The sequence below is a fragment of the Orycteropus afer genome, unplaced genomic scaffold (genome assembly GCF_000298275.1).
Source record: "Orycteropus afer afer isolate SDZICR_OR568_19922 unplaced genomic scaffold, OryAfe1.0 scaffold00057, whole genome shotgun sequence".
Taxonomy (NCBI): domain Eukaryota; kingdom Metazoa; phylum Chordata; class Mammalia; order Tubulidentata; family Orycteropodidae; genus Orycteropus; species Orycteropus afer.
The window spans coordinates 6158191-6182449 of record NW_006921644.1 but is presented as its reverse complement, the minus strand read 5'-3'; the positions used below and the strand labels follow the sequence as shown (position 1 = coordinate 6182449).

Below are 24259 nucleotides of genomic sequence, written 5' to 3'. Positions count from 1 at the left end.
GGGAATTTTCGGTAGGAAATGGCGTTTTTCCTTTTACTCCCTGAGTTAGTATTTATATTCTGCTTCCTCCTTAAAATTCTGACTTAACAAATTTTTGCTTTTGTATCCTCTGACTTCTATATCCATGTTGTTGTTGTTGTTATATGCCGTCTAGTTGGGCCCGACTCATTGCGACCCCTCCTTGGGTTTCCGAGGCAGTATCACTACAGAAGTAGATTGCCCCATCTTCCTTCCGAGGAGTGGCTGGTGGTTAGCAGTCAAGTGCCTTCTATATCCACAGTAAAGTTATATTATCCTGTGATCACAAGGCTTTAAATATATTTAATCGCTTTTTTCTGGATTGCATTTTAGTACATGCTTGGTCAATAAAAAAAAATGCAGCATATGTTTTAATAAATAAATTATGCATTATTTATTTCATTGCAAATTTTTTTTCCTAATGACATGAACAGAATTTCCTCCTCCAATTAGTTCTGTATCTGTCAATTAATATGATCATGGTTAGAATGAGCCAAGGTACAGCATTGATGCTCTTCTCCGTTGTCGTTTTCTGTGTGTGGGAATGTTGATAATCCTTATTGACGTGAACATGTCGATAAGAATGGACGAATATTGCTGATAGCAGGCTCACTGAATTCCTCCAGCTCCTTCCCTGTGATACATTAAAAAACTCAAATCTCCTGAGTCTCCATCCACTTGGTTGAAAGCAAAGAATCAGAATCACGAGACTCACAAGGGTCGTCTTTCTCTTTCTGAACGCTCGTATTTTGGGTTGATGCAGAGCTACACCCCGGGTCATGCCCTATGGTGAGACCTGGGATGGGGAAGGGTAGGTTTTCTATGATAAAGTAAGAAAAGGACATTCTCTTAGGTAGGTGAGTCTTAGGAAGGAGTATGATAGGAAGAGGAGGGCCAGGAAGCTGAGCCCTTAAAACTACAGTAGCCTGTGAACTCCTTGGATGGTGCTAGCACACCCGCAGGGGTAAGCTGGCCCAGCTTCAAGACTACTGCCTTCTATGGCTAAGTTGACATTTTCTAAGTGGGTCCCAAGGTATTTAAATTAGAAGGTCATGCTGCCTGGCTGACTTCTTAATTAGAACAGCAGGCCTTCAAGTATGTTCTGTTGTACACTTGTCTGATGGTACTTCTTGGCAAAAACATGACGAGATCCCCTTTGGGAAATGTGACCTTTTACACCCCTCTCAACTCTTCATGACAGAATACGCAAGTCTCAAGGAGAGAAAGTATCGCATCCTCCATTTCCCAACTCACATGACTTTGCCACCCTCCCTCCTCTCTTTTCCAATATCCCTGATATTCCTAACAATACATAGCAAAACTGAGACTAGAAACCATGAAGCACACCCACAGCCGTGGCTTTGGCCAACAGGGCTTCTGCCATCTTTCACAAAGTTCCTATCACCATTCTGATGACCTGAGTTGACTGTGGTGTAGTGACAGCCAACTGGTGCACACATCTCAGCTACATGTGTTAGGCTCAGATTGTGTGGCTGTGGGCTGCCTCTGGGAGGAGTAATAATATCACCTGTGCCTTCCCTGAGGGAACAGGGCAAGTGCCTCTTGCCATCAAGAACAGCTTAATGCGTTGTTATGGGCACACAAAAGAACCAAAGCAAGTACTATCTAAGGCTGGGTCAAGTTACTACTGCAGTGCTTAGGAGGAGACAGTTTCAGGTGCAGGGTCCTTCCCCTCAGCTGTACTGCACCCACCCTGCCCTCTCTCTGCACAGCTGAGCAGGGTGGCTCTTCCCGGAGAGTGGCTGCATGGATGCGTAGCTTCCACCTTCTGGCCTGCTGTTTCCCAACTTCTTGGAAACAGTAGCAAAAATGGCCGTTTTAAGCAGGAAGGGGATCCAGGCATTAGCACTGTGGCTTTAAAATGGAGTGGTGGGAAGGTTTCCTTTTCTTAAACTCACCTCTAAGCTGAACCCACTGCCATGGAGTTGATTCCAACTCACAGTGACGCTATAAGACAGAGTAGAGTTGCTTTAGGTTTGCAAGGCTGTGGTCTCTACAGAAACACACCCCCATGTCGCTCACAGAGCAGCTGGTGGGTTAGAACCAGTGATCTTTCCGTCCGTAGCCGACCGCTTCACTGTTGCACCCCCAGAGCTCCTTGGGAGAGGATTAAAAACCCCGTCGTCTGGTTGATCGGACCCATAGTGACCCTGTACGGCAGAGAACTGCCCCACAGGGTTTCCGAGGCTGTGATCTGTATGGGGGTGGGTCACCAGGTGGTTTCTCTCACTCTGAGCCAAAAGCAGAGGTAGAAACGGCAGTACCTGAGCTCTTCTGTGTGGACGTCATGATCGAGCTGACAGGGCAGGGCCTGGTGGGGCCGTGTGGTCACTGGGCCACAGATGCCGCCTGGCCACGGCGTCTGCAGTTCCAGCCCTGCTGCTTTAGGCTCAGTGCCTTTCTTGTTTTTAAATCACCCTTTCTAAGTGGCTTTGGACACAGGCTGTCCTCAGGAATATTGTTCCCGCCGTTGTTCGTTGTCCAACAGAACAGCAGCTCCAGATTGCAGGCATCCCTCGAGTCATGCCACAGGTTACCAGTCCACTCTGGGCGCGCTCTTTCTGCCGACACTCAAGCTTTCAGGCAGGCGGAGTTCATTTCTTAAAGGCGCACGTGGACGGCTACGTACAGTGAGACCCCCGAAACCTGAGAGCCACAACTTGAGGAACTGCCTTTGTTTCTGGGTCTCGGAGGTTCTCCATCCTTGACAGGGTGCAGTCTCACGGCTTTTCTGTTGCTCCTTTTAGTGGAGGGAAGGCACTCTGGTGGTACCCAAAAGGCTAGTGGTTCAAACCCACCAGCCACTCCGCAGGAGAAAGATGACAGTCTGCTTCTGTGAAGTTTTACAGCTTTGGAAACCCAATAGGCCAGTGCTACTCTGTCCTGTCGGGTCACTGAATCAGACTCACCTTGATAGCAGTGAGGTTTTTGGCTTTTTAGAGGAAAATATTTGAGGTTTCCTTCTCTGACAGGTTTCTGCCTTGCACAGGTTCCAGCTTTCTCAGGTTTTACTGTATATTCCACGAGACTGGTAACCATGGATTTATGGATTTATTTAAGAAGAAGAAAGACTGCACCCACAGCCCCTGGCACGTGGACGCCCATCAGTCTCCGTGGCCTGAGGACTGGTCTCTGCTCAGCTGATGAGCCGGAGCCTGGCTTGCCACCATCTTTGCAGCGAGCAGCAAGCGAAGCGCAGCATCGGGCTGGGTGGGCCCCACCCAAGGGAAGCCCCCCGGCTCACGGCTGGTGTGCGCCTCTGCACGGCCATCCTGTTTCCCCTCAGTCAACCTCCCCAACCCCGTCTTGAGTCACTGCCAGTGAAAAGCTGTAACCCTCCCTGCACTACCTTCTTTAACAAGCCGCCTCCGATCACCTGAAGCTGTGCAGGCGTCCCCGCTATCCGCAAGTACAGCGTTCCTAGGTAATCTTTCTTAGGCTGAGATGGCGTAAAGCGAAGAAGCAATTGCCATTCTTGTGGGAGAAACTGAGTGTCCCCAGACCCCCAAAAGTAACCGACCAAACCATAGCAACTAACACATAAACCCTAACATGACAGTAACGTACAGTGTGAGGAGTCCAAAGCTGTGCTGGCTGCTTGCTGACTGCAGTTCCCCGGGGAGGAGCTTGGTGGCGCAATCTTGCTTACGGTGCTACTGCCTCTTTTAACAGCTTGTTGTGAAGCAAATGCTGAATGCTGGTTTCACTTTTTCATAAAAGCGAAAATCCTCTTCATATTTATTCAAATTAGTGAAAAGAGGTACTAACATAGGTCCTTCATAAAAGTGAAGCGTAAAGCAGACTTCCAAAATGTGGGGGACGCCTGTATCCCAAGCTAGAGAGCCAACTGGAGGTTTGCCCCTTTGGGGAGGTCTGCTTCTGAGATGTTCCGGGGCTCCCTGACGCTTGAACCCTGAAGGCTCAGCTCTGTGCCCTGAAACCTCAGTGACCCAGAGAAATCCCCCGTGAAGGCTAATCGGCATCTCCCTCTTTGTAGGGGGCAGCCGACTGGAAACCTTCTCGGCTGTCACACGCCTGGAGTCCAGGGGATGAGCAGGGCTGGGGCCAGGGATGAGCTGGCCGAGTCTTCAGAGGACCTGGTCTCTCTGACAGGCATCCGGAAACAAGAGGGCCCAAGATTCCACCCTCCTCCCAGTAATCCGCCAGGAAACCAGCTTCTCCTGTCCATTAAGCTGTGCCGAGGGTGTCTGGAAACCGTCCTAATGACCGGTCTATCTGCCGGCACCTCTCATGTACTGTGAGCCTGCTGACCTGGGGCAGGGCGCCTCTTCGTGGAATCCATGGCCTTAACTGTGGCATCGTCTGCCCTTCAGTAAAAATCCTTCTCAGAATTTAAGGATTAGTTCCTTACATCGCAGGGTCCTCTTCTTGGAACTTAATTAACCCCCTGGGTCGTTAGAAGCAGAATCTTGCTCAGCATATAGGCCGGGCACAGAACAGTTAACTTACTGAGACTGTCACTACTTTTATTCAATGAGGTGTGGAACATGAGAGGCCCCACACAAAGAGCCGTTTTAGGGACCCTCCGGAGGGCCCCTATGGAGAGTATAAGTTAAGAGAGTTGTCCGAGATGACAAAGTCAGCAGGAAGTCATCCCAATGCCTGCCATCTGGCTGGGTCTTCTTTGCAAATGTCAGATTGAGGGCAGGCTTGGAGACAGGATGACGTCACCAGTTACCATCTTGCAGCGGTCCGAGTACACGCGCACACACGTGCGACCCCTCGCACACGTACCCTGGCTCCTAGGAGTAAAACTTGCTGTTGCTGACCCTCTTCTCTCTCAACCTGAAAGAAAACACATGGCAGCGTCACCAAGTGGGAGGAGAAACAGGCTGCGTACCGAGCTCCGTGGCACTGCTTCATCCGCACCTTTGAGGGGCGTTCCCGGGGCCGGACAGCACAGTGCTGAGAGTCCCCCGGGGTGGGGACTGGCAAGAGATTTAACCTAAGTCTAGGTAACTTAATTCTAGTCTTCGTAAAACGGGGTGATACGGCCCCGGCAGGCAGAAGTGATTAAAACCATTGGCCCTTGAGTCGACTGTGCCTGAGTGTGTGCAGTGGTGACCCGTGTGTGCAGAGGCCTGCTCCACAGGGCTTCCATGGCTGCGAGTTTGCAGAGCAGATTACCAGGCCTTTCCTCTGGGTGGCCCCTCTGGGTGGATTCAGACTGCCACCCTTCTGGTTAGCAGCCAAGTACATAACTTGGCCCCACCCAGGGACCATGAGTGAGACTCCGTGAGGGTATCAGCAGCACAGTGTTGCTCACGGGAGAATGCTATTGCATGTCCGCTGGGGCAGTCTTCACTGCATGCCCAGGACACTAGGCTCCCTGGCTGCCTAGCACATGCCTGACACAACCTGGGGGGGATCTGCTGTCATGTAGAGCCACGTGCACACTCTTGGGAACTCAACAGGGCTCAGTAAGAGCTAATAAATCCAGGCCATCGAGTTGACTGCAACTCAGAGTGACCCTGTAGGACGGGTTAGAACTGCCCCATGGGGCTTCCGAGGCTGTAAATCTTTACAGAAGCAGGTTGCCTCATCTTTCCTATGGAGAGGCTGCTGGGTGTAAACCGCTGGCCTTTTGGTTAGCAGCCAAGACCTTACCCACTCCCCACCAAGGGTCCTTGCAAATGTGCCTTCCTGTCAGCTAAGTTATAGAGAAGGTTCCAAAGAAAGCCCCTCGGGGGCTCTGCAGCAGCCCGGCCTCAGGTGCCAACGTCACCATGACCCGGAGCATTAGCAGGGGCGGGAGGAGCAGGCCCACCTCCGGTTGCACTTCTCCTGGTACAGCTGTAGCTGGTTCTCAGTGACATTGAACTCCCTGACCAGGGCGTCCCGGTTGGCGTTGCGCAGGTTCTGGTGTGTGTCGTACAGAAAGAGCTGGTTGTTCAGTTCTTCCTGCCGCCTCCGCAGCTGGCGACAGGACGAGTACAGCTCCTCTTCACTCTCCTGGAGGGGTGAGGGGAGAACAGTGTGCTGAGCACGTCCTCTAAACCGTGTCCCAAGTGTGCCCCAAGGGAGCAGGGCCAGATGTCCTGCAACTGGGACTGTCCTGGAAAACCCAGGGCCATGCTCACCAAAGGTAAACTGAGTCTCCTGAAGCATGTCACTGACTAAATACTTGGCTTTCGTAATGTTGCATGATGATGAAACATGGAACTAACAAATGCACGCCCGCTGACCCTGCTTCCTAATCAGATCAGATTTTCGCTGGACCACATTCAGCTTCTGGCTCTGATGCCAAGGCTCTAAGCAGCGACACAGTCAGTGCCACGCAGCAGGCGAAGAAGACAGCAGCACACTAGGACAACGGTAGACGGGAGCCAGGTCAATCGGGAGGACTTCAAGCCTAGGTGATGGACACAGTGTGGGGGAACCTTGAGAGCATTACACTAAGCGAGAGAGGCTAGACATGAAGGATCATTGTCGTATTTAAAGGCAAATCTACACAAAGTAGATGGGTGGTTGCCTAGGGGCCAGTGAGTGGTGAGAATGGGGTGAGGAGTAACTGCTAATGGGTGGTGGTGGTATCATTAGTTGTAGAGGTAGCGCTGAGACACGGACACCTTCGGTGTAACCGACCGACACGGTGCCTGGTCCTACATCGTCCTCACGTTCACTGACACGGTGTAGTCTGTTGTCGTGACTGGTGTCAGTCTGTCTCAGGGAGTGTCCCTCATTCTTGCTGACCCTCTACTTTATCCAACATGGATGCCCTTTTTCAGTCATCAGTCTTTCCTAACGGTGTGGCCACAGTAAGCTAATGGGTTATGGGGTTTCTTTCTGAAGTGATGAAGATGTTTGAAGATTGACTGTGGTGATGGATGCAGGAAAAAAACACTGAATTGTACACTTTACGTGAGTGAACCGTGTGGTGTGTGAAATACATGTCCCTAGGGCTGTTACCAGAAAGGAAAGAAGAAACTCAGCATAGTACCTTTGGGGATGAGGACATGGCTCTGTCCTGGCTAGTGACAGCATCTCATCCTCCACCTGGGCCAAGTGCAGTCATCCCTGGGCTTTGTTGACGCTCTCAGTGAAAAGATGGTTTTGTCTTGGGGATCCGCTGAAGGAGTGACAAGTGTTTGGAGCTGCTAGGAGTCTGTTTGCTATCATGTAGGGAGTCAGCCCGAGAACTGAAGTCCAAAGAGGGGAAAACAGAGGCCCTGGGGGATCCCCTGGGCCCAGCTGTACCCCCTAAAGTTCGCAGTGTGCCTAACGCTCCTTCCACTATACCGTGGGACAAACCCTTCAGGGTAAGGGGTGAGGTCTTCAGTGGGGGAGGAGGACCTCCTACCTCACTCAGGTTTTTAAAGATCGCTGTGGCTCGGGTGTGAGGTACAGTTTCTTGGATGTCAGTGAGCAGGAACAATCCAAGGAGGAGGGGCTGGTGCTGCAAACACACCGTCAACACACACGAATGGGCTGCGTTTATTGTTTTTATTTTCTCCAAAATGGACGCAACTCATACCTTACTCTACAAATCGTTTTCCTTAGTTAATGTCCTACCAAACATCAAGGGCAGCCCGCCCGGAGGACCACAGGTGCAGCTGTGACTTGGGGGGGGGGGGCGGTGCTGCTGCTCAAAGTCATTGCAGCCCTTTGCAAAGGTGAAGGGGAGGAGAAAGGTGATTGTCTCTGCACAAAAGGTGGAGGTAAAACGGACAGTCCTGGGGGACTAATTAGTGTGTCAACTGAGGCGCTGGGAGAATCAGTGTTGAGTGGACTTAATTCATGCCCTTCCTCAGTGACGGCAGCTTTACTTCCTGAGAGGAATAAAGCGAAACAAAACGAAGCCTCATGGAAGTTTGAAACTGTACTGGAAGGGCGGGCTTTTTACCTTCTCCTGATTTAGAAGAAGAGGGCTTTCATTTATGTAACGGCCATTTGGTGTCAGGTTCAAGTTCAAAATACACCTCTTCCTCAAACGCATCTATAATCACAGTCCTTTTTCTCCTTTTCCAAATTCTAGTACGTTTTATAGGCTACGTATTATAATTTAGTCCTTGTTATGCCATATGTATGTAATACACATTCAGAAAGGTACACAAAACATGTATAGTTGAATGAAAAGACATACAGTTGTATTTCAACTGATTGAAGGGCTCCTGATGTTGGGCTCCAGCCAAAGCTCCCTCCTCCATGCCCCCAAGATTTTCGTGATAATCATTTCCTGGCTTTCTTTTGAGTCTGTTTTCACCTAAAAATTGTTGTTCCACCTTCTAATAATATTACTGAGGGCTTGGCTCCCCGTTGCTCCCCTGACGACCCCCCTTGCTTCACCTCCAGCTTCAGTAGTTCTTTAAGCAAAGGCCAGTGGTACTGAATTACTTCTGTTTGCCTGTCGGGAAAGACCATTTTGACTTCACTCTCCAGTGACAGCTTATTATGGTATTAAGTTTCTAGACTTTTTGTTTTTTTTCCCCAAAAAACTTACTTTGTCTTAAACATCTCAAAACTATTTCCCCTAGATCACCTACAGAGAATCGACAAATTAAAGACTGTCCCCTCTCATTTCCTCTTGATCCTGCTCTTCTGCCGATTCACTCAGCTCGTCTTGTTGTCATGGGCCATTGCGTCAGACCCAACTCACAGCGAACCCTCCAGGCAGGGGTTTGTGCTTACTCATACTGCCGTGTTGACAGTGCGAGGACTCGTGTGTCTCGTGCTACATAAGTTTTCAGCCACCAAGGCTTTCAGGTATTTTGTGTTGCAGATTCTCATTCTATCCTTTTTTTTTTTTTTTTTTAACTTTCACTTTTCATATCTTACCTTGTCATACCAGACACCTCAACAGTCCTGAAGAGGGTAGAGGGCAAGGAATACCTTCACGGCAAATGCCCCAGCACAGTCTTTGAATTTACTAGTTCATTATTCCTCCTAGAAATTCCCATTTGCTAGACTTAAATTTTCAAATTGTATTTTCAGGATTTCTAACTGGTTCTTTCATTCTTACATGTTGATTGATAGCAAGCAGGTTGTCCTTCAATAAATGTGGGTTATTATTAGATCAGGGCCTGAGTGTGGGGAATGACATTCAACAGTTGTATGCATTTTGTTGCACAACCCAGAAAACAATCCCCACAATGGAACCGCTTTCCTCCCTGTGGTTACCCCTTCCCTGTGCATTTCTCTCTGCCTGGCTTTCTCCTGTGCGAATGCTGTCCTTCTGATCTCCCACGACTCACTGTTCTAAGGAGTGCATCTCCCTGGTGGTAGAAGTGTTCAGATCATAGGCCTGTCTTTCGTTTGGCTGAGAGTTAAGACACAGGTGTGAGCCCAGTTCCAGGCCTTAAGAGTGACTTGGGGCTATAGTCAGGGGTTTCATCAGTTTCTTTCTGACCAGTAATACTGGTATTTTTTATGTTTTTGAGTTTTTTTTCTACCTTTTTTCTCCACTCTATCCAGCATCTCCAATTTTGGTCCCTTTCCAAGTGGTTGGCTTTGGAAGCTGGGCACCATCTAGTTCTTCTGGCCTTAGGGTCATGTAGGCTGAGGTTCCAATAGTCCATCAGTCCCTCAGACTAATTGTTTACATTTGATTGTTCCTCACTCTTTGCTCCGGATGAGGAGACACCACTAGCTGCATTTGAGCTGGCCGCTTCAACTTCTCAGACTATCCCATCAGCTTACAGATTGGATAAGGATGGTGAAAGCATACAACCCTGACACACTCCCTTCCTGATTTCAAACCATGCAGCCTCCCTTTTTCTGTTTGAACGACTGCCTTCTTGTCTATGCACTGGTTCATCACCAGCGTAATTCAATTTCTGCAATTCCCATTCTTTGTAATGTTACCCTTCATCTGTAATCCACAGTCGAAGACCTTTGTATAGTCAAGAAAACACAGATAAACATCTCTCTGGTATTCCTGCTTTCAGCCAAGACCCATCTGACATCAGCACTGATATATATCCCTTGTTCTATGTCCTCTTCTGAATGTAGCTTCAATTTCTAACAGTTTCCTGTCAGTACACTGCTGCACTGTCTTTGAATTACCTTCAACAAAATTTCACTTGTGTGGTAATTTCCACATTTCTGGTGGATCACCTTTCTTGGGAATGGGCCTGAATATGGATCTCTTCTAGTCAGATGGCCAGATAGCTGTCTGCCAAATTTCTTGGCATAAATCTCAAGTGAGCGTCTCCAGCACTGCATCTGTTTGTTGAAGCATCTCAATGGGTATTCCCTCAATTCCTTCAGTGTAGCTTGGACTTCCTTCAATACCATTACTTCTGAATCCTATTACTTCCTGAAATGGCTGAACACTGACCAGTTCCTTTTGGTACAGTGACACTGTATTCCTTCTGTCTTCTTTTGATGCTTTCTGCATCATTAAATATTTTGCCCATAGAATCCTTCAATATTGCAACTTAAGGCTCAAAGTTTTTCTTCAGTTCTTTCTGCTTCAGAAATGCAGAGTATGTTCTTACCTTTTGCTTTTCTAACTTGAGGTCTTTGTCTTCCCAAGTCACCCTCTGAAATCTTCCGTTCAGCTCTTCATTTCTTTCATTCGCTTTAGCTACTCTCCATTCAAAAGCAAGTCTCAGAGTCTCTTCTGACGTCCACTTTGGTCTTTTCTTTCCTGTCTTTTTAATGACCTTTTGCTTTCTTCATGGATGGTGTTCTTGATGTCATCCCACAACTCATCCTCTTTGGTTATTGGTGTCAGTGTGTCATGTCTACTCTTCATTGACAACTTGGAAGACTTTCCCTCTTCTCTAATAAGAGAACTCAGCCAATTCGCCAAATCAGGTGTGTTATGAATTCCATTCCATGTGACCCCTCTACGTGCCACAGACTTTCACTTTCTCCCTTCCTCACTTTTACCCTCTTGGTCAAGTTTCTGTTGACTGGTTTTGTTTCCTCCCTTAGCTCTGCTCTGGTTTGTCAATTCTTAAGAGTGGTTACCCTCAGGAGATTTTTTTTTTTTTCTTTAAATCAATCATGAATAATGTTTTCTTTTTACATAAAAATGCCAGAATGAACTTCCCCCTGAAGGATTATTTGCCAAGTAATTCTCCAGTGGTAACAATCAAAACTGTCAAGACACAGTTAAGTATCTTTCAACTCCTGAGTTTTTTTGCTGATGACTGTTTTTAGCGCAAAACTATTATGACTTTTCATTACAGTCTATTTCTGGTGTTTCAAGAAACCTTATTTAACACACATCCCAACATTTTAATCACACTGTCATTAAATTCCATAAGATGTAACTATAATAAAAACCTCATCACTCACACATTTCCACTCCTTCACTTCCTGAACTAAAAGTTTCTCTTCTGATTAGTTTCCCTTGGTTCAAGTGTTTTGAGGTTTCACTCAGCTGGGACATATCTGAAACTTGTCCCCATTGCCGTGGCTGGCTGGAAGCTGAGTTCTCTGTGTGACGTTCTACTTTCCTCTGATTTCCCTGCCTGAAGATGACAAGTCCAATGCTATAAGATGACAAGTCCAATGCTATAAGATGACAAGTCCAATGCTATATTTACTTGGATTTTTTGTAGATGAACTTGATGTACTGAGAACTTTGATTTATATTTACTTGGATTTTTTGTAGATGAACTTGATGAACTTGATGTACTGAGAACTTTGATTTTTTACTTATCCTTAGAATCAAAAAGTTGACAAAGCTCTGAGTAGGCTCTCTGAGTAGGCTCAGTAGGCTCTGGGTGTGCTGTCCATTCAGTCTACCTGGGACCCAGTGACCCCTCTCCAGCTGCAGACCAGGGGGTCGTTCTTCGATTAACTGTCACTAAGAACTCCCCACCACATGTTCCTTTTTTGTGCTCTGGGCATGCGGGCATGTTACTGCGTTGCCTGATATAACTGACCACCAAGTCTGCTTTATTTTGTTTCCATCTCAAAGTGGTGTTGGCTCTGGATGGTGAGCTATTTCTTTCATGTTATCTTTATTTAGGGTCACTGCTAATTCAGATCTCAGTCACTCTCTTTTCTTTGTTTATGTATTGAATTTTTAAACTCAAGAAATTGGTTCTTCTTCTATTCCAGCATGTTTCTTTCAGTGCTTGACTTGGATATCGTTGGTAGCTCTTGAGAATTCGTTTTCGGGGGTCTTGTCTGATATTTCTAATGGCTCTCCTCCAACTCCATGTAGCAGGTATTCACCTGGGTCTGTCTTCCTGGTGGAGTTCTTCGTTAGCTTTTTAATTTGCACACTCAAGATTTCGTCCATTCATTGATCATGTAGGATTGTTGGGTCTTGGGTGACAGGCAGTGCAGTTTCTGCTCCTGGGGACCAGCATGGAAGAAATGGGAAAACCTGCAACAAGCTGTTGGGACGCACAGGGGGGTTCTTTCTTCATGATCCAGGTGTCGCAACATGAAAGAAAATCCTTCCCAACCTAATAAACCAAGACCAGCTCAGCTCCAGGGTGTGACCCCCTCTGGTCCTCCAAGACCAGCTCAGCTCCAGGGTGTGACCCCCTCTGGTCCTATGTGCCACAGCCTTCTCCCAAGGAAGCCACAGTGTTCTGGTCTTCCCACTAGGCCCCCTGCACCTTAGCTCCAGCAGCACAAGGTGAGGCTCCAACTACCACCAGAGCAGCATCCAAGAGGTTGTGGGCAGCTGTTTTCCCAGACACCTACTCCAGGAGTGCCAACTTGTCCACCAGGTGATGAGGAGGATGAATGCTAACCAATCCCCTGTACTTATCGTTCCTCCATGAAATTTCTCTAACCCTCAACGGTTGGGATCATTTGAGTGGAGGTCACTTTCAATTAATGGCATAATTAGGTATAATACATCAATTTAAAATACACTGTTTACTTTTGATAGAACAGTTTGACATGCATCCAAAAATAATTTTTTTCCCTTTGATCTGTAGGTCCATGACTAAGTATCTAGCCTCAGGATATAATGTGTAATTAAAAAAAAAATGTTACTTACATGAAGACATTCATTATGAATAAAGTCAAACACTGCAACCAGCTTAAATGGCTGTCAGTGGGAGAAGGGCTGTGTGAATTAGGAAGCCTCCATCTACTGGGACAGGCATTCACTTGGCTTTGACCACCACACACCACCATGGACAAATGCTCAAAGCTATGTGCGACGTAGGAAAAAGGGCACCCGTTCCCATGGGCTGTGTGACTCCAGCTGTAACACATCACACGCCAGTTACAAGGCAAAGATCTTACAAAAACACTGACAGTGACCATGCAGAGGTGGTTTCTGGGGATGTTCCCTGCTTCTCAAGTGAAAAAAAACTAGTGGGTGATGAAATGGTGTCAGCAAATTCTCCTCAGAAGCCAGACGTACATGCAGCTGACCACGTGGCAGACTGGGAGACAGGAAGGGCTGCCCAAGAAAGGGGGGGTCGTTTGCCTGCCATCTCAGCAGATGGCTGAGGAGCCAGCTCCCTCTCAGTTCGCCAGTCCATCAGTCCTGTGCCCGGGTGTGTGTGCTGTGCCAGGCTGTTGACTCAGCCTCTCATGGCACCCCAACGGATACAGTGACCAATCCAACAGGGTTTGACCCTGCCACAGACGAAGGAAAACCATGCCTTCCAAACGTAACAGCTGGGCTCCTGGGAGCCCCTCGTCCCCCGTATCAGGCAGCTACACTCAGTGGCATGTGTCAGTGGCTTAGAACCAGGAGACAGATGTGGGATTAAAGAAAACTGCTGAAACCACAGCTGAAACAGAATTCACACCCATGCAGACAAATTCTCTGCTAAAACACTTTCCAAAAGCAGATGTGTGGAAGTGGAGGTTCCCTTTGGGACCCCTCTCACCCACACACTCTAAGGTGGCGTCCCCCACTAGCAGCCAAAGCATTAAGCTTCCCTCATCAAGGAAGGCAAGTCTAGATAAACACCATTTTCTTTGGAGTAGAGTCATTTCCTGCCAGTGATACCTAATCCTATAAATTATTTATCATGTTTCCGGGTTGCTGACGACAGCTTTGCAGAGTGGTAGCAAGAGGAACGCTGTCCTCCCACCATCTGAGCCCGGTTTGCTCCCTCAGTTCTGCTGTGGGATGTCTGCGGCCAGAGCACTGCCTCCCTCTCCCCGGGCAGCCACGGGCACAGTGTGGCCCTTCAGTGTCCAGGGAGAGGGGAGCCTGAGTGAGCTAAGTCTTCCTGCTTGCTGACTCTAAGTTTTTGCTGAAGCCGAGGTGTTGCCATTTTGCTATCCCACTAAATTAACTGATCCCCCTAAGTCCATTTCTGGGAATCAGTCCTACAGAGAGAATTCTGACTGGGGGAGGGGGTGGGTAATAACCACATGATGACATCAGGATAGCCTGATTTGTATGTAAGTGGATTCCATCTAAATGCCCACCATTAGGGGAGTGATTAACCTGGGGTCCGTACATTTGGGGGGAGAGTCTACAGTCCTTTCAATGCTAAGGAAAACGAGGGAAGAGCCTGAACTGTGCTTTTACGCTCACTTTAGGGCACTGGTTCTCAGCCAAAGGACAATCTTGCCCCCCAGAGGACATCTGACAATGTCTGGAGACAGACTTGTCATGACAAAGGGGTGCTGCTGGGACCTAGTGGACCAAAGCCCAGGACGCTGTTAATCATCGTACGATGTACAGCAAAGCCCTCCCACAACGCAAAATTACCCAAAATGTCAGTGGTGCTTAAGCTGAGAAACAAAAAACCCCACTGAAAGCAAAACCTGCGCATGCATACAGGCAATGTGGTCTTACTGCTCGTATACCTATATAAACAATACATCTGCATAGGAAACCAGTCAAAGCAAACAGACCAAAACATTAAGTTGACCAAGTCCTCCCCCTCCCCCCCCGCCCCAAACCACAGAGCTACACTCTCCACAGACTCTAAGTGGTGTTTCTATTTCTAACTGTTCGTACAAAGTAATATATCCTGGCGTAAGTCTTGCAATGGACTCACCTCAAATGGCATTATTAAATGGTAATTAGAAAAAAATACATTCTTCCAAGAAAGCAGAGACCTGATGCTTGGGCATTTCCAGCAAGGATCCACTGGCTGCCTCGGTCCCCCTGGCAAAGGGAGGAATTTCCAAAACATTCATGACATTCAGCATGTCTATCACAGTAAGAACCACGGAAGGTGACTTTTTGTTCTGTGACTGTAAGGTTCAGGTGGCTACTATATTGCAACAGTGCATTCATTTTCAGCATCTAAACCAGTAACGTTGAAAATGTTTTTTAAAAGCGGGAGACTCCTTGATCTCTTAAGACAGATTTCAGCCTGCAGGAACTCACTGCACACCACCAAGGGATGTCTTGACCTATTCAGAGGCATGTCCCCTAGTTACTGTGCCTTAAAAGTCGTGGCTTTCTGTGTTTACTGATTTTCTTTGCTTGGTTTCGTATCCTATTTAGAAGCATTTTGATGCTTCTAAAATGATTAGAAAAGTACCAAGTTTGCGAAAATTGAACATAAAGGGACCAGCTATGCAGAAAAGTGTGAAGTTCTCGCCTCTGAGTTACGTTCATGAATTTTTACTGCATGGGCTATTGCTACAGCTGTTAAAAACCATGCTCATCCCTGCCGTCTCCCACCCCATCAAAAGTTCTTCGCTCTATTCTGGAAATTGCCCATAAGCAATTTCCAAAACACTGTTTGTTTTTCAGAGGCTGTGGTTTCTCTACCCCAAGCACAGGCCTAGGATGAGAAAACGAGGCATATTCAGGGACATGGAGCAAGCCCCCATCTGCACTCTGGGGCCTAAAACCACGTTGTCTCTAGAAATGACCAAGCCCACTGAGACGACCACACAAGCCACCCAGCCTGTGTTGGGCTTTATGGCAGGCATGGAACACTGTTGGCCATATATGTGGTCTGAATCGATCTGATGCCATGGAGGAGGCTGTCACTAAGATCCTAGAGCTGCTGTAACCATCAAACCCCAGCCCTGAAACTGCCCATAGCTCAATGCCTGTTCTTACCCCGTTGTCCTGAATAAGCTCACCTCATCCTTTAGTAGTCCAGTGAACCCAAGACCTTTCCCCCAAGCCTACCCAAACGAGTCAGAGGAGAGATGGTGAATCGTCAAAACCTTGGGAGACCAGAAGGGCCAAGAAGGCAGGCTCCTCCAGCAGCACAGAGAAGTCCACAAGGAGTGGCACTTGCTGTGGGCAGTGGGGATGGGTGAACTTCCTTCACGGGGACAGGCCACCATGTGGATGCTCTGACTCGCCAACAGAGACGAGGGACCCCCACCCAGAAAGGATGAGTGTGCACCAGGGAGCATCGTCCAGCCTGGCTGAAAAAGGAACCTAGGAGGCCCTTCCGTGCAGCCTCACCCTTCCCAACTGCATTGCTTCCTCACAGAGTGCTACAACGTTCTCCAAGAAAGGAGGATGCTGGGAGGAAAAGACAAGGCCTCTGGGCAAAGCTGTAGCTGAAAGGACCCTTTCTGATGTCTCAGGCCGGGGCTGGGTGACTCTCATCAGGTCCAAGGCCACCAGCCAACCCTGCCATAGACCGTCTCCACCCACCGCCACTGCAGCACAGGGAGCACCCAAGTGGCATTCCAGACACTCACCAGGACCGGCCGCGTTTCACAGAAAACCAGGAGAGCTGCCAGCTCCATATCTTCACTGTATCCGTTCTTAAGAGGAACCGATCTAAATCCTGCAGCGAGAACGGGAAAACGGCTCATAGCCGGGTTACGGGCATCGGACCTTGGCTTCCTCGGGCTGTGCAGGGATCACGTGCCCCCATCAAGAAGCAGAGGTCCGTGCCCTCAGGCAGCTGTTCTGGAAACCAGAGGTCCCAACCTGATGGTAGGGAGAGGGCTTCATCAATGCAGCTTTGACTGACCGGTCCAGACGGGGAGGCAAGTGAAAGTGCCTACAGAACATTCCGTGTTGAATTTAGAGTGACTACAGATGGCGCTCAGTTCTGTACATACTCCCAAGGCCCAAAGACTCCAAGGAGTCATGAATCCTCATGTGTATCTCCATTTAAGCCTTTACAGAGCACAAGCCGCTGGAGTGTGTGGGAGCATTAAAGATGTCCCAGGGCAGGAACTCAGTCCCCGGCCAGTTCCCAGCAGCCCTGCTCTGCCTCTGAAAGCCATTCCTGTTTACAACACAGTCTGTGTTCAACAGTCACGTGAAGGAACGTTTCCTTCTGAGAGGTGAGGTGGGGCAGAAGCTTTGTAAAACCTCCTCCATTAAGTAATGGAAAGGCAACCTGTCTCAAACGGTTATTTCGTTGCTTTTTGTAATTAAATAGTGTACTCAGAAGGCTCCCTCCTACTCAGTCATGGTCCCAAGCACAACAGGAACTGTGGATAACAGTATGCTAAGGCATGGGCCTGAGTCTCTTTCGGTATTTTTTATTGTGGTGAAATCTATTTTAACAACATTTGCCATTTCAACCATTTCTACAGCTGCAATTGAGTGGCATTATTATTACCAGTCTCCCTTTGCACATTTTTCTGTCACCTTTAACAGAAACTCAGACACTCTCACGCAGTACCTCCCTGCTTCTCCCTCCCCCCTGCCCCAGCAACCACTCCTGGTCTCTGTGCACTGGGACACACACCACTTGTCCGTCGGTTTGTCGCATACGGGGGCTTGTGTGCTGCTGGAAGCTGTGCACTGGTATTTCCAATACTAAATACTAGCAGGTCACCCATGGTGGCCACATTTCAGCAGAGCTTTCCAAATAACACAGACTGTGGGACGAAAGACGTGGTGGTCTACTTCCGAGAAGACTGATCCCTGAAAACCGAATAGCAGTGGAACACTGTCTGACCGAGTGCTGGAAACGAGCCCCTCAGGTGGGAAGGTGCTCAAAGCGGGACTGGGGAAGTGCTGCCTCCTCAAAGTGGAGTTGACCATAATCACGTGCATGGAATAAAGCTTGTGGAACCTCACTCACTGATCTGGCATGACTGACAATGAGAAGAAGGGACAGCTGTAACCAACCATTAATAATCGGAACGTGGACTGTACGACGTATGCATCTAGGAGAATTAGAAGCTGTCAAAAATGAGATGGACTGCACCAAGATCAACGTCCTGGAATTAGTGAGCTGAAATGGACTGGCACTGGCCATTCTGAACCAGACGATCATATGGTCTGCTAGGCCAGGAATGACAAAAGAGGAAAGACATTGCATTCGTCACCAAAAAGAACACTTCAAGATCTATCCTGAAGTACAGTGCTGTCCATGATAGGATAATAACCAAGGGGCTGCAAGGAAGAACAGTTAACATGAACATTATTCAACTCTACAAGCTAACCGCTACTGCCAAAGATGAAAAGTTGCTCAAACATGCATTCAAGATGCATTCATAATTGGAAACAAAGAAGGACCAGTAGTTGGAAATATGGCCTTGGTGATACAAATGTGATACGAATGACTCAGGAGATCGCAGCATAGAATTTTGCAAGACCCACAACCTGTTCGTTGGAAATAGGTTTTTTCAACAACAACTACACACATGAACAGTGCAGGCTAGAATAACAGGAATCAGATTGACTACATCTGGGGAAAGACATGATGGAGAAGCTCAATGTCATCGGTCAGAAGGAGGCCAGAGGCTGACTGTGGAGCAGACTATCAGTTGCTCATATCCAAGTTTAAGTTGAAACTGAAGAAAATTAGTAACAGTCCACAACAGCCAAAGTAAGACCTTAGGTATATATCACACTTGAATTTAGAGACTATCTCAAGAATAGATTTGTTTGGTCATTGAGCACTAATGACTAAAGACCAGATGAGTTGTGGGATGACATTAAGGATATCACACATGAAGAAAGCAAAAGGTCATTAATAGGAAAGGAAGAAAAAGGCGAAAATGGATGTCAGAAGCCACTCTGAAACCTGCTCTTGAAGGGACAGTAGTGAAAGCAAATGGAAGAAATGCTGAAGTAAAAGAGCTGAACAGAAGATTTCAAAGGGCAGCTCAAGAAGACAAAGTGTTATAATGAAATGTGCAAAGACCTGGAGTTGACCTGGAGTTAGAAAACCAATAGGGAAAGACAAGTTGAGCATTTCTCAAACTGAAAGAGCTGAAGAAAAAATCGAACCTTTCAGTGTCAATATTACAGGATTCTGTGGGCAGAATACTGAATGAGACAGGAAGCATCAAAAGCCAGAAGGAATACACAGTCTCCGTCCAGAAATGAACTGGTCGACATTCAGCCCTTTCAGGAGGTGGCATATGTCAAGAATCAAATGGTATTGAAGGAAGAAGCCCAAGCTGTACTGAAGGCACTGGTGAAAAATTGAATGAGAATACCCATGGAGATGTTTCAACAATGGACACAGCACTGGAAGCGCTCACTCGTCTGGGCCAGGAGATTCGAAAGATAGCTACCTGGTCAACTGACTTCAAGAAGCTCCACACTGGGGCCCATTCCAAAAAAAGGTGATAAAACAGAATGTGGAAATCACTGCACAGTATCGTTAACATTCTACCCAAGTAAAATTTTACATAACAATTCAGTAATAGTTGTAGCAGTACAGTGACAGAGAACTGCCAGAAAGTGAAGCCAGATTCAGTGGAGGACTTGGAAAGGGAGGGATGTCATTGCTGATGTCGGATGGATCTTGGCTGAAAGCAGAAAACACGAGAAAGATGTGTTTGTTTTCTAGGAGCTGGGAAGCGGGGAGAAGGTCTCATAGTCTAACAGGGTTGAGGTCACATTATTAACTATCCTCCAGCTGAGGGTCTTGGTTTTCTCAAATTTTTGAGTCTTCAAACTACACCATAGGGTTTTCTAGACAAATCAGTACATTTGGGGTCTTGGACTGCACCTTGTCTCTGAGGCACTGGGAGGGGACTGTGGGGGCAAGGCAGAGGGACGGTGGACGCGGAGCCAGACCCGGGTCCCTGAGCAGGGCATCTGCTGTGACTCAGAGGCAAGGGCAGGAGAGACTGTAGGAGACATGGCTGTCCATGCAGCAGCAGAAGTGGGGCCTGTACTAAGTCTCGTGGATTTGGCTAATGCACTAAAAGGCAAATTGTGAATTTAAGAACTGCAGCTTACTGCTGGGCTGGAAGTACTTTATAGAGTGGAAAGCTGGTGAATCCAGAGGGGAGGTCAAGTCAAGTCTCAGCCTCTGAATACCTGTTCTAATCAATAGAGCAAATGAGTAAAAGGGGTATTTCTAACATGCGAAAAAAAAATTCTCATTAAGACTGCCTCTTTGCTTAGGAATTCATTGTCTCAGTTTCTAGGAGCTGGCTAAATATGCAGATTCCTGGGCCCCACTGAGACTGGTCAAATCAGCATACCCCACAGTGGGCCCAGGAATCTGCACGCTCTTCCCTGCGCCCCGTGGTAGGAACCATCAGATTGTTAGAAATTCAGGGAATATCCGATGTGCTCCAAGTTGAGGAAAACAGGACCCAGTTCCGCTCCCTGTCAAGCCCAATGTCAGGAGAAGAGATGCTATTTCTATATAAGCAACTAAAGTTAGCAATTGTTTTCTCCCTAAGGTGCAAAGAAAACCCTGAGTGGGAAGGGCAGCTGTGACCGCAGAAGGATTCAGGATCCTGCCCCTCACGTACCAGAAACAGAAGGAGAGTGCAGAGCTCAAACACGGTAACGTAAAACCCAGTGGGAGACAGCCTCCTTTACTGAGCAGGACCTTGGATCGATGCCTGGCCCGGGAAGCAGCAATGAGCTCCCAGCTTCTGAATCTGCCAGCTCGGAGTGCAGCAGGCTCAGCCCTGAGCCCTGATCCTGAAGAGCTGGCTGGGTGTCTGGTTAGGGAGTGCTGCTGTCGTCCGTAACCCCCGCCCAGGGCAGACTGAACAAGGAAAAATGGATTCTCTCACAGCTCGGGAGGCTGCAAGGCCAAGTTCAGTTCAGGGGGCCAGCTCCAGAGAAGGCTTGCTCCCTCTCTGGGGGAAGGGCCTTGTCTCTTCAGTTTATTTCCGGGTTCCTTGGAGATTTCATGGGGTCGGGCATCTCTCTCCCCCCAATCTCTGCTTCTCTCATCTCTGGTAAGAGGTAGCCTCAAGACACACCCTACACTAACCCTGCAAACACAACCCATTCCCAAATGGGACCATAACCACAGGTACAGGAAGGCCCCAGGTACAAATGAGATCAGTCCCTAACTGTGTCTGTGAGAATCTGTAGGTGAGTGGGTACAGTTGCACAGGGTTCTTACTTAGCCTTACATCAGTGTAGGAAAAGGCTGGCAGTGCAGCCAGGGACGGTGACCGTGGTGAAGGATTGGTTAGCAGTAGGGTGGTGGGTTCAGTCATTTCAAGGGGGGAGTAAATGTACGTAAGTTGGGTGTTTATAACCCAGGACTGCCTGTAGAGGGGTACACAATTCAATCCCTAACGCTTGGTCCCAGGCAACATAGAGTGGAATCAACCACAGCAAGGTGTGGTCTGTCCCACCCTCTAGTTTCACAGGAGAGGAAGGTGAGCCAATAGCCTTTCCTTACCAGCCAGGGAGAAGGAAGACATGCCACCTGCATAGCTGTCAGCCTGGGGTGAGGACAAGCACGTGAACGGCTTAGGCTATTTCAACATGAGATCCAGTGCCAGTGCCGAGTTCACAACTAAACTAACAACCCAGTTTTGCAGGCAGAAGTTCTGACTTTGAAGTAGACAGTAGTTCACCTTCCTCGGAAGTGGTTGGGGATGGGCTCTAAGTTTGCTGGGGGGGGCGGGAACATCATGAGGCCAGTGCCCCAAGCAGCCTAATTGCTTTTCTATGATTACAGCCAAACCAGGGAAAATGTTTTTCTGTTTTTCACTCTTTGTAAGACCAGCACTGCTAGCTCAATCGCAGCTCTTACCTGACTTGATCCCTTTAATAGGGTAAGTGGCGTGAGCCAGGAAGTTGGGATCACTGAACATGTCTTCCTCGTAAACCACAAAGCGCAGAAATGCCAGGTTGGGGTCGTAGATTTCGAACGTGACCTTCTCCTGTGTGGAAGCCCAGACGGGACTCAAGCCGTTGTCAACTGCAGAGAGAGCAGAGCTCACTGGAGGTGCGTCTGCCCCCACCTCCTCGTACCCATTCCCAGCAGGTGCCGTCGAGTGGACCGTGACTCGGGCACCCCGTGTGGCAGAGTGGAACTGCGTGGGAGGGTTTTCAACAGTGACTTTGTGAACTATACGGCCAGGCCTCCTGTGGAAGCAGCACCTCAGGGGGCTTAGCAGTTGAATGCATTAACTCCTTCAGCCTGTAACTAACCACAATTAATATTTTCTGCTCCAGCTGCTGGCTCGGGCCTGGCCTTCAGAGAGGAGGGGAGCAGAACCCCAGCTCTTGACCCATCTCAACTGCCCAGTTTAGGTGGTTGGGGAATCCTTCACCAGCACAGGGATCGACTGGGCCTTCAAAGGCCCCGGGCAGAACCTCTTCCTTTAGCTCTGGTAGCATGGTGCCTAGGGCACTTGACTGCTAACCAGAAGGCTGGCGGTTCAAACCCACCAGCCACTCCTCGGAAGGAAGGTTGGGCAATCTACTTCCGTAGTGATACCACCTCAGAAACCCAAGGAGGGGTGGCTATGAGTCGGGTCTGACTTGATGGCATGTACCACCACCACCATGGGGTAGGCCTGCCTAGCCTCCCTAGAAAATCACCCAGGTGGCTCTGCTTCTTGGCCCTGGACTCAGCACAGGAATGACAGCAGGGCTGCTGCACAGAGAACAAGCCAGCATCCTGGTCCACAGGCAAGAGCTGCCAAGCAGTTGTGCACCACATACAAGTCTGACTATTGAATGAGGAGTCTGTTTCCTTCCCAGCTCTGCAGCACAGTGGGGAAGAGGGTGCATGACAGAACCAGGCCACGGCGCACCAGACGCCTCCGTGAAGAGAAGCCCCAACCCCAGCTGCTGCTTGCTCGAGGTTTACACGGAGAGAGAACCGTGGGCAACTTACTGACAACTGTCGTCTTAAACTTGTTGTTGTCATACTCGGCTCCACATATTTCCACCTCAACAAAGGGACAGGCAATGCTTCGTCCAAGCTTGGGGAGATGGCGGGCACCAAGAACCTAGGACACAAAGGTGAGTCCTGGGGAGGGCTGGCCCGGGCTTAGTGTGGGGGCTAGAGGCTGAATCTCTGCGGGTGGTAGGGGGAGAGCAGAGGTCAGCAGCAGTGCTGATGGCCTCGCATGGGGGACGGTTGCACCAGCCTTCCACAGCTGTGGAGGCAGGACCTGTCAGCTTACTCCGTGGGAGCCCCGAGATGCAATGGAGAGCCTCTTGGCTCCCGGGACAGGAAGAGAACAAGTGTGGTAAAGACCTCTGGTTTGAGAGGCTTCATTTTCTTCCTCCTTAATCTTCAGAGTCTCTACCTTCCTTAGTTTTCACAGAAGGAAGAACTGAAAACTCTAACAAATGCTTTTTGACTACAGGCTAATTAAAGTTTGACCCTCAAATTGGCTACCGGTGGCACAAACCCTCCTCTCTGCAGTCCAAAACATCAGCCCCTTGGGCTTCATCTTCGCTTTTTGGCCAGAGGCTGACCTCACAGGGTCCCAGAGAGACCCTGGTGAGCCCTGGAAGCCGCCCTGACCCCAAGGGGGATTGTCAGACCTCCCAACAAAGAACAAAGGGTACGGGGTCCAGGTGAGTGGAGGAGGAACGTCCTCCTCCCAGATGACGGCAAACTGTAACATCTTTCCTGGGTGATGCTGATGCCTAAAGGGCAGCACTAGCACCCTCGGGTCCCCTCTGGGCATAGACAGGGCCTCCCAGGAGGGGAAGGAACACGGGGAGTCACCTTGACTGTCAGTGTCATCTGGATCTTCCTCTGGGGCTCGGGCGGTAGTGGGTCATACTTCTCAGTCCTCATGTTCTCAGGCTGCAGGACGTAGCCCGTCCGCCCATTGAGAGAAAACAAGGCATGATTCAACTGCATGTACTTATCTAGGAAGGAAGAGAAGCAAGAGAAGCTGCTGTCAGGCAGGCACGGGGGCCCTGACGACCTGGAGGGGCGACACACATGCAATGATTTATTTCTATCCCCTCAAAAGATGAGAGGTTTTTACGATAGTCATAAAAAAACCTGTAGTACTAGAGGAAAATAATAGGGTCAAAAAAGTAATCCCAAACTAGGGACACCTTTCTAAGTATAACACCAACACCCTAAGAGCAAAGTATTAAAACTGACTAAAACATTCCTACAGGCAAAAATGAATGAAGTGATGCTGCCGACGGCCTATTCCAGTGTTCTGCCAATTCCCACCTGGCATCTGTACAGAGGAGTACAGAGGAGGGGTTGCCGTCTCAGTGTGG

At 48.6% G+C, this 24259-nt stretch overlaps 1 protein-coding gene across 1 annotated transcript in view; it reads right to left on the bottom strand.

Moving 5' to 3' along the window:
• Positions 1-4802: 4802 nt before the first annotated feature.
• Positions 4803-24259, bottom strand: part of PLCG2 (phospholipase C gamma 2) — a 154322-nt gene continuing 134865 nt past the window's right edge. The window contains exons 27-32 of the mRNA XM_007939124.2: positions 23745-23890; positions 22899-23013; positions 21807-21974; positions 16570-16658; positions 5828-6012; positions 4803-4845 (exon numbers count right to left, since the gene is read on the bottom strand). Coding sequence (XP_007937315.1) covers positions 4803-4845; positions 5828-6012; positions 16570-16658; positions 21807-21974; positions 22899-23013; positions 23745-23890 — 746 coding nt within the window. The remainder of the gene's footprint in view (positions 4846-5827; positions 6013-16569; positions 16659-21806; positions 21975-22898; positions 23014-23744; positions 23891-24259) is intronic.